The 16,691-nt window shown below is 36.1% G+C and overlaps 2 protein-coding genes across 8 annotated transcripts; both read right to left on the bottom strand.

Annotated features, from left to right (window-relative positions):
* Positions 1 to 1,088: 1,088 nt before the first annotated feature.
* LOC132165395 (uncharacterized) lies at positions 1,089 to 4,924 on the bottom strand. The gene is made up of 10 exons (XM_059575936.1): positions 4,637 to 4,924; positions 4,040 to 4,134; positions 3,848 to 3,915; positions 3,717 to 3,760; positions 3,491 to 3,568; positions 3,213 to 3,366; positions 2,371 to 2,523; positions 2,160 to 2,270; positions 1,706 to 1,771; positions 1,089 to 1,620 (listed from the first exon to the last, which is right to left on the bottom strand). Exons 1-10 carry the CDS (start codon positions 4,909 to 4,911, stop codon positions 1,444 to 1,446), a joined length of 1,221 nt encoding a protein of 406 aa, XP_059431919.1. The 5' UTR covers positions 4,912 to 4,924; the 3' UTR covers positions 1,089 to 1,443.
* A 1,783-nt stretch (positions 4,925 to 6,707) lies between these two features.
* LOC132165394 (zinc finger CCCH domain-containing protein 7) lies at positions 6,708 to 15,454 on the bottom strand. 7 transcript variants are annotated; one of them, XM_059575929.1, is made up of 11 exons: positions 15,141 to 15,454; positions 13,577 to 14,793; positions 12,691 to 12,762; positions 12,313 to 12,441; positions 11,340 to 11,390; positions 10,908 to 11,045; positions 9,426 to 10,695; positions 9,159 to 9,318; positions 8,902 to 9,074; positions 7,460 to 7,733; positions 6,708 to 6,915 (listed from the first exon to the last, which is right to left on the bottom strand). In XM_059575929.1, exons 1-7 carry the CDS (start codon positions 15,316 to 15,318, stop codon positions 9,610 to 9,612), a joined length of 2,871 nt encoding a protein of 956 aa, XP_059431912.1. In that variant the 5' UTR covers positions 15,319 to 15,454; the 3' UTR covers positions 6,708 to 6,915; positions 7,460 to 7,733; positions 8,902 to 9,074; positions 9,159 to 9,318; positions 9,426 to 9,609. The 7 variants fall into 7 exon arrangements, with proteins under 7 accessions (XP_059431912.1, XP_059431911.1, XP_059431913.1 ...); XM_059575928.1 differs by lacking the exon at positions 6,708 to 6,915 and having other exon boundaries at positions 7,267 to 7,733; XM_059575930.1 differs by lacking the exon at positions 6,708 to 6,915 and having other exon boundaries at positions 7,267 to 7,664.
* Between the last annotated feature and the right edge of the window lie 1,237 nt (positions 15,455 to 16,691).

Below are 16,691 nucleotides of genomic sequence, written 5' to 3'. Positions count from 1 at the left end.
TCCTTTTTAATGGACTCTTTGTTTGTTTGTTTTTTTGTTGATGAAAAAAAACTATACCTTGTAGGAAAAATATCTTATATAGATGACATTGAATTCAAACTTATCTTACTTTTATTTTGTTGTAAATAGGAGTGCATTACTAATATACAAAACCTTGCAAGGCTTTTTTTAGAGCAAGAATTAATTATTCGGTTAAGAGCTACATTGGTTGATGGACGTGGAGGACCTCGTCAAAGATTAAACATTACAACTGTTCAAGAGCCACCAAACGAAGATGAATCAATTTCCACAACCTAGGGATTCGTAGCTTTGTCTACTCCTTTCACCAACTAAATTGCAAAGTGATGTATTTTGAAACAAATTTTAGTATCAAGTAGTCATGTAAGATGAAGATAAATAAATGCATTTTTTTTAAATGAAACTCTTGATAAAAACAACTTGTGCTAATTAATTGTAGTAGCTAATAGTTTGATAGGATCAAGTTAGTTGCGTGCTTGGATGGTGACATGCTTTTGGTAGTATTTATGTACAAGTTATTAGGACCGTTGAAAGGAAAATGTAAAAGTAAATAGTCTATTATGGTGATAAATCATACATGCATGCTTTTAATGTTTTGCTATTCATGGCAATATGATTTATTATGAACTTTATAACTTTTCGAGGTATATGATACATTATAATAAAGAAATATTGAACATGAATGTGATATCCTTTCATTTGAAATAACATGTGTGCTATGTAAATTAACTCTTTGTTATTTTTTGGTATATCATATTTACTTAATTTATAGTTTTACTTTATTTGTTTAGAAAATTCAATCCAATAAACATTTTTCAATAATTTAGATATTAAATATATTTTCTAATATAATATATACATATCAATTATAATAGTAACAATTATAGTAATACATAACACAGAGAACCAAGCACGTGTATTGCACGTGCCATCCACACTAGTATTGCTAAAAAACTTTGAGCAAAAAATTATTTTTTGATTTTATGAATAAAAAGCTTATTTACAAAAGTGAAGAGAAGCTTTTTGGAAGGAAAATTATTTTTGGTTAACTCGACAACATGCCACATTTTTAATACATAGCATTTTCAAGCGTTTCAATGCTTAAAAATGACATAAATTACGTAATTTGAGAATCTACAATTTTTAAAAAATTGTAGGAATCCTGATATGTTACAACACGCTAGAGAATATGTAGAGGTGCATGTACTACTTAGTTTACCCAGGCAACCTAATTCATTCCAAAGTGAAGCACAAGTTCGACAATTACAGGAAGAGAAGAGTTTCCAAAGTATTTCTATGCCGTGGCAGCATCAAAAAGAGTGACAAGGCCATAGGCCCTGCATATTACACTAGTGTGGCCCATCTTGTTTGAGTTATAATCAAATATTGCCTGCCAAGATCACTGCAACGAATTGGTTTGACAAGTTACTCTAAGGCAGATGAAGCTTCCTTTGCACCCTTTTTCCCTTTTTGCATAATGTTTTGGGTAAGTGAGGAAGCTTCGTTGTTCATCTGCGAGTGCAATAGCAACCCAGTTTGACACCAATGATCGAACCTCTCTAACCAGTTGGATGGATTTAAAGACATAGGAGTAATTGCAACCTGAAGTGCCAAAGGGAACCATAGAATCAGCAATCAAGGACAAGAGATTCACAAGAAGACGATAAACAAAGAGGTTGCAACTCACAAATCCATCTTCAAGTGCTCTGTAATCAAGATCCTCATCCACATGTTCCTGCTCCTTTTCTACGAACTGCAAACATAAATATAATCACTGCTCATAAAAACTGGTCTTTGAAACAATTGAATTAAGTAGGATAGTGCAGCAATGTAAAGGAAGTGAGTTCCACAACAAATATTACCCAGGGGTTCATTTGATAAAACTTTTTGGTTCTGATGTGACGTAAACATGAAAATAGTTTTAAGTATTTTGTTAATGTTTTTTGTTTGGAGTTGTTTGTTAATACTTTTGAATTTTTTTTTTTGCTAAAAAAGTATTACCAAATGAGCCCCTCTTTTTCAGAAATCGTTATCAAACGAGGTCACAATTTACTTTTTCCTCTCCTCCCTGCCATCCCAAAACATAGATAACGAGTAAAGAGATTTGGCTGCTACTGCAAAGTCATGTCGTTAATTTGTACCTCTAAGCGGAAGTATTTCTTCACAGTTTTTTGGGAATTGCATTTTCCTGCTACTCCAACTGATTCAATCTCCACATTCTTCCGATGTGAGTTCAAACGACGTGCTGCACCCTAAGAATTTCGGAGGATATGCCTTTTCAGAATGACAACATAAATATACCCAAAAATTAAAACTATTGTAGCATTATGGTATCAAACACGAAGAACTCACAGCAGCAGAGGCATCTCGGCTGAGCTGTGCCAGCTTCATACCAAGGCTTTGCTGATTGGACATGAAATGGCCAGCAGAGGGATGTCTGTTTGCTGACACAGCTTGCCAGCTTAGAGAGGACCTCCATAGACTCTGCCTGGTCACCTTGAAGCCCTGTCAAACAAAAGTATAGCCCAGATAAATAAACCATATAATTGCAACTAGAAAGCACTCGAATATCACCCGAGCAAATGTGATGACTCATTGAAATGCTTGTGAGACAAAAATGGAATGACTTCAGCCCACTGAACATCCCGGCACTCTAAAATTCCACAGACATGTGACCCATCTAAGAACAGGAGGTCCTTGGCCAGGGCAATATAAGCCTAAATATTTGTACAAAAACATTCACAAGACTGCAAATAAGCTTCCATTTTTGTTTTATTTAATCATCCTTTATCAATTTTATCCTGACCTGGCGCCTAAGCCTAATCTCACATAATGCTTTGAATCCGTATTCCTCAGTTACGTATTAAGAATAAAACAAGAAGAGAAACGTAAGCATAAACTCTCATCATACTTAAGATCATGACGTTGGCTCTCTTTAAAGGGTATCAATATCACTTGCTACATACGCCTATTTTGGACATCTACTTCATTGATCTATCTAAATATGACTTCGATTATATTTCCAAAAGGGAGCTTGACTAACAATACAATCTCAAGAGTTGAAGGAAAGCGAAATGTGCCATGGAAAGTTTGCAAAATTTTTTAACTTCTTCCATTGACCACTGACCATCTGCATCTGCCCAAATTACAATACTTGCACACAATCCAAAAACATAGCAGCACAAGAAGCAAACCTTGTTTGTCAAAGGACAACTGGGAATCTCAATATTCAGCAAGAAACTTTTTGGGAAAGTTCCTTTCTCAATATCTCTTACGGTCGCATGTATTAATGGCAAACAAACAACGACTGCATCCTTCAAATCACTCTCACAGCTCACCTCCTTCTTCCTGAAAGAGACTTTGACATATAATATACTCGATAGATACCCATTAAAGTGCGCAGGGAGGGGAAGAAATGCCAAAAAAAAAGCAGCGGAACCAATAAGAAACAAGAGCCAGAAAACACAATCACCAGTTCAATGATATACAAAGAGATGGTACACCACAAATCAGTGCCTCTCTAGCTCCAGCAACAGCCCCAGAGTAGAACCTAAGTCATGGGAACTCAACAAACATCAGCGCTCAAAGCAATAAAATGCGATATATATAGCAAACCCATAGCATCAAAACTGTCAGCTGAATTACTTTTCAGTGGCAAATCGAAACTTTGAAAAAACAAAAAACAAATAATTACTTACATGTTGTTACCACAACTTGATCCCTTGTTTACTCCACTAATGACCTGAAAATAAAAATACAGGATAGAAGGAATAATCGGTGCTCAAAATATAAACAAGCATCTCAAAAAGTACAGATTCTAAATGCATACCAAAACAGGCTTTGACCAAGAAAACAATGCCCCAGATAAAGCTAAAGATACACAATCAGCAGGGCTTCCTGATCATATGAAAATTAACAATCAAAGCACATTTCATTCTAATTCCAGTATAATACGATAATAGCTACAGCTCCTGAAAATTAACAAACAGTGCACAATGGTCAATGTGAGCCTTCGAATTACCAGAAACTTCAAAAGCAGTGGCACCACAGAGTTCAACGGAACACGCAGAAAGCGTCTCCCGAATCGTCACCGAGTGACCGGACACCGATCTATCCCTGCACCGAGCCAAATTCATATCACTAAACATGAGCATATTCGTTTCCTTTTATTTTGAATATGGCAGCAACTACTGAGGAAGCAGGAATATATAAGAAAAGGCAATGAAGTAAATTTCAGCTAATTTTGCTGGACTCTTTTGAGAAAAATAATATAAAAGGAAAAAAAATAAAATAAGAGTTGCGAGCTTTTCTTTTCGCACACTTTCTCAGCAACCAAACGGAGGGATCAAAGCGGAAAATAGAGAGGAAAATGGCTGTAAGAAACCGATGATTGGGAAGGCCGTGAATCACACTAAGCTAAAATCACATTACCAAACATGAGCTTCACATTATAGCTAAAAAAGATTAACTAGGTCTGCCGTAGAAAAAGAAAAGAAAATTTCATTTCGGAAGCTTCTTTTTTCCCACACTTTCTCGGCAACCAAACGAAGGGATAAACGTGGAAAATATAAAGAGGAAAAAAAGAAAAAGAAAAAGGAAATGGCTATGAGGAACCGACGATTGGGGAGCGCACACGTGGACGTCAAAGCGACCGTCCCGAACGAGAGCTTCGACGAGGAATGTGAGACCAGGAGACTCTACTCCTTCCCCGTTGGTCACCAACACCACCGGCTTCGCGCAATCGCTCTCCGTTTTCGACGCGTCAGCTTCGGTTGGCTTGTGGACTTTGTGGGACTGGCATTCTACGGCGTCGTTTTTTCTGGCGATCAGAACTTGCTGAAGATTGGAGATCAGAGTCGGAGGCATGAAGTTGTTCCCCACAGAGGTCGCCATTTGAGAAGATGGGAGAGTGCGTGAGATTTTGCTTCGCGGAGAATTATATATATAGTAGTGCGAGTACTAGGGTGTCCTACGTGGCAAGGTTCGGGGAAGATTGAGAGCAATTAGCTACTAATTTGAGGAGAGATTGCGACTTGCGAGAGAGTTTTAAGCGGGATTTACGGCGATTAGCTAGCAATTTGAATAGTTACCGCTCGTTTTAAGTGAAAAAGTGGTGAGTATAAACTTTGGGCAACTAATAACTGCGAATCTTCGTTCAGTTGGACCTTTAATTAAAGCTGGATAAAAGAAAATTAGGTAAAGTCTACTTAATCTCTTCAAATTATCATTCCAATAAGACAAAATTACCCTTAATGCTAGCAAAATGACAAAATTACCCTTATAAAAATTTTAATAAGACAAAAATACCCTTAAAATTTTGAAAAAAAATAAATAAATTTTAGTATTTTTGTTTTTATTTTAGTTAGGGTAATTTCGTCATTTTGTTAAAATTAGGGATACATTGTCATTGTTTCGGTAGTTTGAAGGGTAAATTGTCGCAACTAATAGTTTGTGTGGTAGTTTAAAGGGGTTAAGTAGACTTTACCCAAGAAAATTTTAACCTCCCAATTACATGCTAACATATATCAACAAATAGTAAAAAAGTTATAACTTTATAGTATTTTTCAACTTGACTATAATAGAGCGTTGTTATGGAGTAATGTTATATATCTATACCATATTTATATGGACAAAGTTTTCCTCCAAATTGGGTTGGAAGAATTTCTTTTAACCTACTCTATAAAAATGACACGTGTCCCTTTTTTTAATAATATGTAAGATTCACATAAGTTTTTACTAAAATTTATTCAAACTTTGTCCCTATTATTAAAAAAAACATGTGCATCTCACATGTTCAAGGGACACATGTCAATTTTATAGAATAGGTTAAAGAAAATTCCTCCAACCCAGTTTTGAGAAAAACTCTGTCCTATTTATATTAATAACAAATTCTTAGATTTAATTTCTTTCTTTTTTATTTTTCAACAAGAAATAATAATAATCATTTTTCATCACATCTTTTACCCATTTTGAATTTGTAGAACCTACATATGGATCCCACAAATTTAATGATAAATTTGTAAAAAGAATATGTGGAAAATGTGATGAAGAACAATATGTAATATAACTCCTTAAAAGTTTGGGTCTACATCTGTTCAAATCTTTTGGATTAGGGTTGGGACGGATCATAAACCTGCTAAACCTATATGACCATCGTCGCTATGCAAAATCTTGATAAAATGAAAAATTATGAATCAATTATAATATTTCACTACTCTTGATAATAGAGTTTTTAGGTACTATATGTAAAGTGAATATGATCATACGCAAACATTACGTGTCTTCAAATATAAATCAAACATATAAAATATCCAACCGAATCTAAACTTGTGCCTTAATTTAATCTAAACTTTTAGCAGCAAAGTTTTTTACTATGAGGCTAAAAAAAAGAAAAGAAAACCTCTAAAGCGAAGTTACATAGAGATTGGACCTTTCTTCATGGTTCAGATATTATAAAGGAATATGTTTGAAATACAATAACTTTTACTGTAATTTATTTACAAACTTACATTATAATTTATATTTTATAAAAATAAATGGTACTTGAACTGTTTTTTAATGGATGACATGATAATTACCGCATGGCCTATCACGTCACTAACATTACATAAATTATTAGATCAATTTACAACAAACTTTTAATAAAAATTACTAATTTTTTTTTTCTTTTTTTTTTTTGGAACTTCCAACTACACTCAATTATGAAATGGGAGGGATTTTGCAATACAAGGTCACATGAGAGCAGAACTCTCCATGTGTGAGTTGCTTGATATTGTAGTCAAAATCAATTTCGTACGAGCGTGGTCGGGACACCTAACCTAGCCATTCATGATACCCATTGATTTCGCTGTCACATTACTTTTAGATATGGGCCCCTGAACATTATAACACAGATTCCTGCGAAAATGGAGGGGTGTTAGGTCACTCTGATCACTATTACAAGAATAAGAAAGCAATGATTTTGTTTGCAACTCCATGTGGTGTTATTCCTTAACAAGGTTGAATGTTTTTTTTGGTTTTTTATTATAAATTTCTTACAAATTAATGTGAAACCGTATGTAGCACTTATCAAATTTATAAACTAACGTCATATTTGTCACTAAAATATGAACGGTAACATGACAATTCACGCCAAACATTTTCATAAACATACGAGTTTACAAAGAACTGTAAAAACTGCAATAGCCCAAGCTTTTTCCTTAGGTGATGATGCTAAAGTGAAGCCAAAGTTCAAATTCAGTGTTGTGGGTCATAATAGATATAGTATAAAGAAAGAAAAGTGAGGATAATCACAACTGTTTTAACATCATTAAGTTTGACTAGGAAGAAGAAGATCATGTAGATTGGAACAAAAATTCAAATAGCTCGAAGCATTTCAAACAAATTTGAAAATTGTTAAAAAAACTTTTTGACGTATCAATCACGAATCTTTTCCTCTAACCTTTATGTTTTGGACAATGATCATAGTTTTTTCCATGATAGTAACAGCACTACTCAAAATGCTCGACAAGGTCAGCAACTCGAAAGGAATGGCCATCCACTAAGCCCAGATTACGGCCCACATACACCACAGATAGTCCCACACCGAGCAAACTTCAAACACAACCTATGCCTTCGTCCAAACCAAAAGCGAGAGCCAAGCGCTACTACATAGAATATTCCATGAATTTCTATGATGCATAATCGTTTCACATGAATTGCAAGCACAGAAAAGCCTGATAGATGTATAATTCAGCTCAGTACTACAGACTACACGCCACAAATCATACTAAATTCGTTACCCAATTTGAAGGCAAATGGGTTTACCTTTTTTTTTTTTTTAGTAGTCTTCATCAGATCTAATACTTCGGCAACAATATTGGAATAGAATCATCTCAACCCTATACATAGTGCCACGCCATTTAGAATTTTTGAATGATGTCATTTCAAGTGAAATAAAGAAAATCATAATCCAATAGTACAAACTCGTAGACATTGTGATGCAAGACGACAAGCAATTGAAGAAAGTTTGAAGAGAGAAGAAGCTGAGAAGAGAAGAGAGGAAAAGAAGCACAAGAGAAGGGAGAAATCAGAAGAGGGAAGACGACAACAGTCGATATTTTCTGTATTTCATCAAAACTAATTATCAGAGTAGAATATTATGCTTAAATAGTCTAGGATTAAACCCTAACCCTAACTCTAGTGCTACTTGGGCTGACATCCCACTAAAATAACATAAAGCCCAAAATTTGAAAAATAAGATAACCGATGTAAAAAATAAATAACAAAAGTGCCCATAATAATATCTTTAGCTCTCAATCACCCAACCACAAGGTCATGGACTAGGTATCCTTTGATGTGGTCGGTGGTGGTTTGTGTCCCATCACATTGTCACAAAATAATGCACGGATATCATTTAGGGGTTCTGATTGTTGAAAGGATATGCATGACCAAACAAACACTCCGAAAATCATGTTCATAGAACAAATTGAGAAGATAATTATTCTTACCAAAAACTCCTATTAGTATATTATGCTTTAAAATATATAACTCCTATAAGTGTTTAGTCATCTAAGTTGACTGTTTTGAGAAGACTAGACTGGTGGTTGTCCACCTTCAACATCATGGATACTTCACTAACATAGTTGAGCACTACACTCTTACACACCTCATCCTGCATGACTAATACGCATGGATTTCAATATCTAAGCGTTGGATCTTCAATCTAACAACCTCATTAACTTACCCTAATTCAAAATTTACATTGAACCTATGGAAGTCCTTTTTTTAAAAAAAAAAAAATTAGAATATTCACCGAAGTAATAAATTGACTGAGATTTTCTATGGATCTAACATACACCTGTAATATTTGGAAGAGCAGCAAAGAGCATTCGAAAAAGCAACCTGAATAAGTAGCTGCAAAGGCCTTCCCAATAAAAAAAGAACCTGCAAGGACTTGGCATCTGTAACTTGATCATCAAGATCCCATCGCAAGTTGGCCGGCTGAAAACAGATCACAAGGGTGACAAAGGTGGATATTTTCCATAAAACCATCACTGCGGTCATCTGCTTTTGCCCTTTAACAGCAGTAATAAAGTTAGAATCAAGATGAAGCCATGACAACAAGCAAGATTGCAAGTGACAAGAAGATAAACAATTACCAGAGCCTCAACTTTAAGATGATAGTCACAAGTGACTGGCTTTTCTATAGAACTGGTTTATAATATCTCAAAGAATAAAATCAATCTGAAATCCCTTCAAAGCAAAGATCTCAAGCGATCATAATCAATGAACTTCACAATCACAATGCAGCCATTCCATCTACATTTGAAATTTCAAAAAAGAAAAATCCTTTAGTTAGTTTTTGCCGGTTAACTATCACACCAATTAAAGGCAATAAAAACATCAATATAAAATGCAAACTACACCTGATTGACGGCTTCTGGAAATAAGCTGAAAAAATACAACATTGTGCCACTGAAGGACAAAAGAGAAAGCATGAACTATTAAATGTCTTTTCCTCAATACTGCTGTGTTTTACTCGAACTGATCAGACATCAAAGCCACAGCCCGACCACATTGGGGTTTGGCTACCACTAAGGGTTTTATTCTTTACTTTTTACTACCACCACTAGACAAGAAGTCCAAAATTTTTGAAGCTTTTGCCAAATCATTCTGGGAACTTCTAGTGATATTACTAGTACCTTCCTTACCAACATCAAGAGCACCGACAGACCGATTCATTTTCATCTTTGATTCATACTTTGTTGCAAATAGTATCAATGAGTGTGCCTTCTGAGCTGAGTTTGGTGCATCTTTGTATTTCACAGATGCTAAGCCGTCTGATGATTGACCGGAAGCAAGTGGAGAAGCTGGCAGCCTCAATGAGAATACACTTGAGTTTTGAGATTTAACACCTGCAGTTTGTCCCTCTAGAACGGCTCCATCAATACCAGTATCGCAACTGGAAGGGAAGCTGGCCTTTCTCTTACTACTAGAATGATCTACCGAGGTATTTCCCAAAGACAAAAAGTTCATTCCCTGTCGTGTACCTTCAGGTTGTGTCTTCTTTGGCATCTCATTCAAATTTTGAGTTGTCTTTGATGCACTTGGGCTTGTCTGGTTACCAACTTTGATGCTAACATCAATATTTGGAGACGAGCTAGCTTGTTTCTGCAAATTTAAATTGTCAGCTAAAGTTAATTTGGTACCACTGCCCCTGTTTGAATGCAAGCTAGCCACTTTTTTAGTAACAGAATCATCCAATGGACCTTTGCCAAAGGAGAGAAAATTTATTCCCTTTGGTACCACACATGGCGAAGTTCTCTTTGGAGTCTCATCCATTTTTTGAAATGTGTCTGATATACTTGGGACCGCCTGATTCCCAACTTTGGCACCCTCATTCCCACTTGGAGAGGACCTCCCTTGTTTAAGCATAGTAGAATTGACCGCTGCAGATTTCTCAGCAGTGAGGATGCGGCTAATTCCTTTTGGTACAAGTGCAGGTGGTTTCACTAGAGTCTTCACATTCGTGTGAGGATGTGCTCCCACAGAGTTGGACAAGGCATCAACACTCTGCAGGGAGCTACTGGTAACATTCAGTTGCATCTTAATATTTGTATTACCTGGCAAGGATGGATACTTCAACTCAGGTTTGCAATCATTCGAAGCAGTTCTTGAATCTTCCGTGGTTGGTATCTGAGATGAGAGTAGCTAATGTGAAAAGGCAACTCAACTTCTTGAGCATTAAACCCAAATACTTGGGGAAATATTTACTTATTTATTTAGTTTTTTTGAGGAAGAAAATAGTAGTTAATAAACATGAAATACAGTGTGATGTATTCTTGAACAAAAAGGGTACAGTATTTCAAGACATTAAAAGACCCAAAAGGCACAGAACAAGAAGGTACCTTGTGTGAAAACATACAAGCATCACCTCTGCTGCAGAAACCTTTAACAAAATTGTCACAGGGATACTTAAAAAGCTGATGATCAAATGGACAGGCATCCCCTTTCATGCATGAGTGACGTGCAAAATGACAGCAGGGCTGCAACAACAGAATGGGAGAGAGAGAGTGTTAAGCCATTCAAGAGATGTTACTGAGGTAGCACAAATTTGCTTTACTACACATATACATTGACCATTGAACTAGAATCAGACAACAGATGCTTATCCAATGTAATTAGCAATAGGAAACAACCAATTAAATCCTTTAATCAGACTAAACTCCAGCTAACTACAGCTACTCAGCCTAAATAGCAACTATAGTTTTATCAAACTATTAACCAGGGTAGAATGCAGATAGTAGCATCTTAAGAAAGCATAAGTAAAAAGAGTATACCGTGGATTTTGTCAAAGGTACTGTATCATGTGAAAATTGGCACTTGTCACCCTGTGAAACAAAGATGATAAATGATTGTATGAGTAGATGTCTAAACAAAAAAAACCATAGGTACTTATCCAAAAAAAAAGGAAAGAAAAGAAAAGAAAATCCATGGAGAAATAGATCATCTGAAGCAAGGCAATAACATGTTTAGACAATTATGTTACACAAATTAATTGGAAATTTGGGGGAGGGGGGAGGGGGGAAGGGTAAGGGGATAAAAAAGGGGTTCATATGCTACATCTAGATGCTCTGGAACAGAAACTATTTGTTAAACTCTTGTCACAAATTATTTTCAGTTGATGGTATTATAGGGTATGCCCGGCGACAGAAAATGATGCTCCTTTTATTATCTTTTGAGCTAAATTAGTCCATACAGGAAACAAAAGGGCAGCAAAAGACATGTTTACTGAAACAGAAGGTTCAATATCAGATTTGAAAGACCCATAAGGGTAACCAGAAAGAAATAAACAATCACCATAAAGCCAAGAGTTCAACAACCAGAGAATTATACTTCTCTATGAGATGTAAATAGCTACCCTCTTGCATGCATGAAAACCAGGCAATACTTGAGAGTCAGAAATAAAAGCCAGCCCAAAATTCAGAGCTTGGGAAACAAGTAAAATCATTCCCTCCCCCAGCAAGAATTTGAATTTGATCCAGAGAAGCTTGAAATGGGCAAAAATTTAGATTTTTTTTAACAAAAATTGTCAGGAGACGTCACAAGAACATAAACCAAACAAGATCATAATGAACCTAATCCTATTTTAGAGATGATTGTTGTAACTGCAGACCCAAGCAACTAGTAAAAATAAATGTATGCATGATTATGATATAAACATCAGAGTGCACCTTTGCTGCATGGCAAGGGTAAAGTGAAACTACAAGCAATTCAATAATCAGTATATATATATAGGGGACGTTGTAGAACCTGGCGGCACCTTCCCTTGAGATAATGGCGGCAATATGTCACAGTTTTTGGCTTCGATACTGGATGCAATTTCAACCTTTTAACACCAAGCTCTCTGTTCTTTTCTGCTCGTTTCTTTCGTTCTTTGTGCTGCAGAATATGATTGTCATAAACAAGTTGATTAAACACTTCAAAAGAAGATAGAATTGCATTCCATGCGTACTTGGTCAATTTTAAAATGTTTAAATTAATCTTTCAAATGACTGTTGAGGAATACCAAGTTGATACAGTCTAAAATCTCTTTCAGTGACAAAGGAAGATAAAAAAACCTTCATAAAAGAACACACACATACACCAAATGCATTGAAGCAGTAGAGGAAACATAGAGACATAAAATACCTTTTTCTTTGCTTTACTTTCTTTAGAAAGAGACCGCTTTTTCTTTTTGCAGGAACTAGCATCTTGCTGCAGCTGACACATATCAAATCAAAAGGGTTACATGAGAACAAACACCATAATTTCAATAACTTCCTAATTTTTCAGAACTCTAAAACATTTCTGGAAAGAGTTATGAAGAAAGAGTCTGCATCACACACTTGCATGTGGGTCTTCGTGAAGGGGGTTTATGTGCTTGAGAGAGAGAAAGATAGAGATATTTTGCAATCAACCGTTGTGGTGTTGATCAGTTATGGTTAAAAAAAAAATCACTTACCAAAGAAAGGGTCAATGCACACGCAAAGTCACTTTGGCCACAATGAGATGAATGATGGAGTTCTAAGAAAAACCATGACTAACTCCAATTATTGTGACAATAAAAAGGGAGAGAGAAAAAAAAAAACAAAAAAACAAAAACAAAAAACACTTCAACTTCATTGGATCTCAAGACCATGCTTATGTGTGTGTGTGTGTGTGTGTGTGTGTGTGTGTGAAACACACATTTAAAATACTCAAGTCATGATACCAAGTTTCCTCTTCTACCACATTTAAAATACTCAATTCTGGAAAATGAGCCAACTCTTTCTTTCTTTCTTTCTTTCTTTCTTCTTCTTTTTTTATTTTTATTTTTATCTATATCATTCAGTACAAGTAACAGAGTGTTGTGAAAATGAATATGCTTTGAACAAAGGCAGCATATCCATATATAATCACAGAGACAACTCATACAACCAAAAGAAAATAGACAATGCCAACAGATATTGGTTCATAAAAATATTAAAGCTTCCCATGAAGAAGTGCAAAACATTATTATTTCAAATAATAAAAAAAATGCAAATCAAAATCATACCACTTCTGTAGATGTGATTCCATGGGAACCAGTTGTATTTTTCTCTGATATTTGGCCATGCAAGTCTAGATTATTAGGACAAGCTGGTGGCCAACCAGCAGCCTCCTTGGTTCCTCCATCTTTTAGCAAAAGGTCTTCCCTATAAGCCTTTTTAGCTCTCATATATTTTTCATGAACAACAGCTTCAGGTCTAGATGCCATCTTGTTTCCATTACTAATCTCTGGTCCAACTTCTCTACTAGTATTGGCATTGTCGTGTGTGTCCACTTTCAAAGAAGTGAACTCAAAACTTTTTTTGTTTGCTCCATTCTGGTCATCATTAAGGAACTCTTTTTTATCAAATATATCTGGAGATACTTGCATCTCATCTACGTTCTTCTCCTTTGACACCATAGCATCTTCTACAGGCATATCCAATGACATGTCATAAGTTCCATAGTCGCCAGAAATTTCACCTTCCTCAATGTCTCCACCTTCAGCCATGTGATTGGGAGATTCCAATGAGTCACTATTACCAACTGATTTCTCCAATTCTCTCTTGGTTGAATTAGTTTTCGGCAACAAACTTTCTTCTTCCATATTCTCCCTTGGTTTTGGAGGTTCCCCGGTCATCTCTTTATCTAACGATACACTGGGGGCTTCAGAAATCTTTTGATTTGAGCATTCTCCCTCCTCAGTTTCTGCATTCTCGGCAATAGGAATAGGGAAATCCATTACCCAGCCAGAAGAAACCGACTTCTCCACTTCCATGTCCGCCTGCTGCATTTTGTGCTCTCCACACAACGAAGTAGTCTTCAATGACAAGCTGTTGTCTTTGCCACTCCCTCTTGGATCTAGAACTTCACCGATCACATTCTCATCTAGAACTTCATCGCCTTTCATAATATGCTCCAACTCGTCCATTAACATTTTTTCCATACAACACCTTTTATCTTGGAAGCCAGTCCCTTCATCGCTCTCATCAAACATCACATCCATCGGTTCCAACACATCCTCGCTTTCTTCTATGGCCAATATTCTCTCTATATCTATCACTACATGTTGTGCATCACCAAACACTCCTCCATCTTCAGCCCCAATGGCTTCACAACTCTCATCAGACACTGCCTCTTTCCGAGTTGCCAAATTTTGGCACTCCATTCTATCAGGACCGATCAATTCAACACTCTCACACTCTTCTTTCCCGGTCGCTCGCGCCACTTCATCGCTGCCATGATCTTCAAAGCAAAGAAACAACATCAGTAACAATGAGAACAGCGCGATTAAGACTGAGATTAGCAAAGAAGTACTGTTCAGATTCCTACTCTTGATTAGTAATTAGGCACTGTTTGTTAAATTCAAAAAATTACTCACTAGGTACTCTGTGAATGACATTTGAAATAACTTTGCTTGCTTTCACGAAGAAAAACCAAAGCAAATTCACAATTTTCTAGACCAACCAAACAACGCCTAAACAATTCAATTACTCAGAAGCCAAAAAGCATTGCGAAATATAGAGCAAGAAACCCTACGAGTCCTGCAAATAACAGTAAATAAAACGGCGACGTACTTCGAATACTACTACCTGGATTTAGCTCCTGAGGTGCAAATTGAGCAGCGTGAGAGCTGTGCGACTTGTCGTAGCAATGGGAAAGAATTCGAGCCAGCGTGTAGTAAGTTTCACTCTTGAGCGGCGACCGACGGCGAGTGAAAGAGAAATAAGTCTCTGAGGGTTTTGGGGTTTCAATCTGTGCACTCTCCATCGTTACCAAGAAAAGAGAATAATGACTTCAATCTTCTTTCTTATGATAATAAGAAACGCCGGGAAAGGCTTCGAGTCTTTCACAGCGACGCTAACCGACTTGCAAAGCGGCTGAGGCGTTTCGTAGGGGAAGGTTGGACTGGAGTTTCGAGAGATGTCCGAAACGGTGCTGTTTCTAACAGATTTATTTTTCTTGCTTTTCTGAAACGCTGTCGTTTACTTGCACCGCCAAATTAAACTCGATGGGCCTTTTGATCGAATGAGGTGAAACAATGGCACAAAATTTCACTCTTTTCAGTATTTGGTTGAAAAGTCATGTGCTAGTTAGTTTGGCAACGGTTTTTAGAGTAGTTTTTTTTTTTTTGCTTTTTAGCAAAAATGTAAAATTATTAATAAATAATTCAAAAATAAAATACTCATAAATTTTTTTAATTATTTTTATTTTTATGTCACGTCATAACAAAAAAAAAAACAAAAACAAAAAATTTATGTAATTTTTTTTGGTAATTACAAGGTAACTGTCCCCAAAATTACAATGTAATTTTGTGTAATTTTGGTTAATAAACCATGCGGGAGGGGAAATAAAAGATTAATTGATGGAGAGGCTGGGTCCGTGAAAAGTTTGATAATTTTCCTAATTCATGTATTTAGGGTTAATGACTGTGGATTCATTTTTTTAATTATTATTATTATTTTTTAAATGAATCAGTTCAATCTCATTCATTGATAAACGAGCATAAAACTCAAATAATACAAAGCAAAAGTTCTGAAACAACCATAACTGAAGCTACTAGGTTACAATCGTCAAAGATAACATATTACATTTTAGACTCAAACAAAATCCGTTAACCCATGACTAATTTTCAAATTAAATAGCAGATCTGCGCCAAACATACTCAAATCAATGCATAGGTACCTCTTATTCCTCGACACTGAGGATAGAGAACCTCAAGCCAAAGCTCATCATTTTCAACCTGAAAGTCAGGATAACGTTCACATCCACAACCCAAAGGTTTGGACCAAAGCAACAAACCCGAAGGGCATCAGGCGGGCAGATCAAGAGAGAGTATCGAGTATTATTACAAGCAAGAATAAAAACGATTACAAGGAAACAAAACAAGACAAAAACAAAAACAAAAAAGAAGAAAAACCAGACAAAATTACATGGAAATAAACAATATAAAAAGCACATTAAGAGGATGACAGCAGCCGGAAAGAAGAGCCGATTGTGCGCTCGTTGGAAACCGAAAATGGAAGGGGTGTTGGAAGCTCATCACAGTAGGGGTGCGAGAAAAGGCCAAGCAGAGGACGGTGGGCGGCAAAGCACGCGGAGGAGATTGGTGGTGCACTCAAATTGAGAGGGAAGTTTGAGTG

The sequence above is a fragment of the Corylus avellana genome, chromosome ca11 (genome assembly GCF_901000735.1).
Source record: "Corylus avellana chromosome ca11, CavTom2PMs-1.0".
NCBI classification, from domain to species: Eukaryota; Viridiplantae; Streptophyta; class Magnoliopsida; order Fagales; family Betulaceae; genus Corylus; species Corylus avellana.
This window is presented reverse-complemented; position numbering and strand designations above follow the sequence as displayed.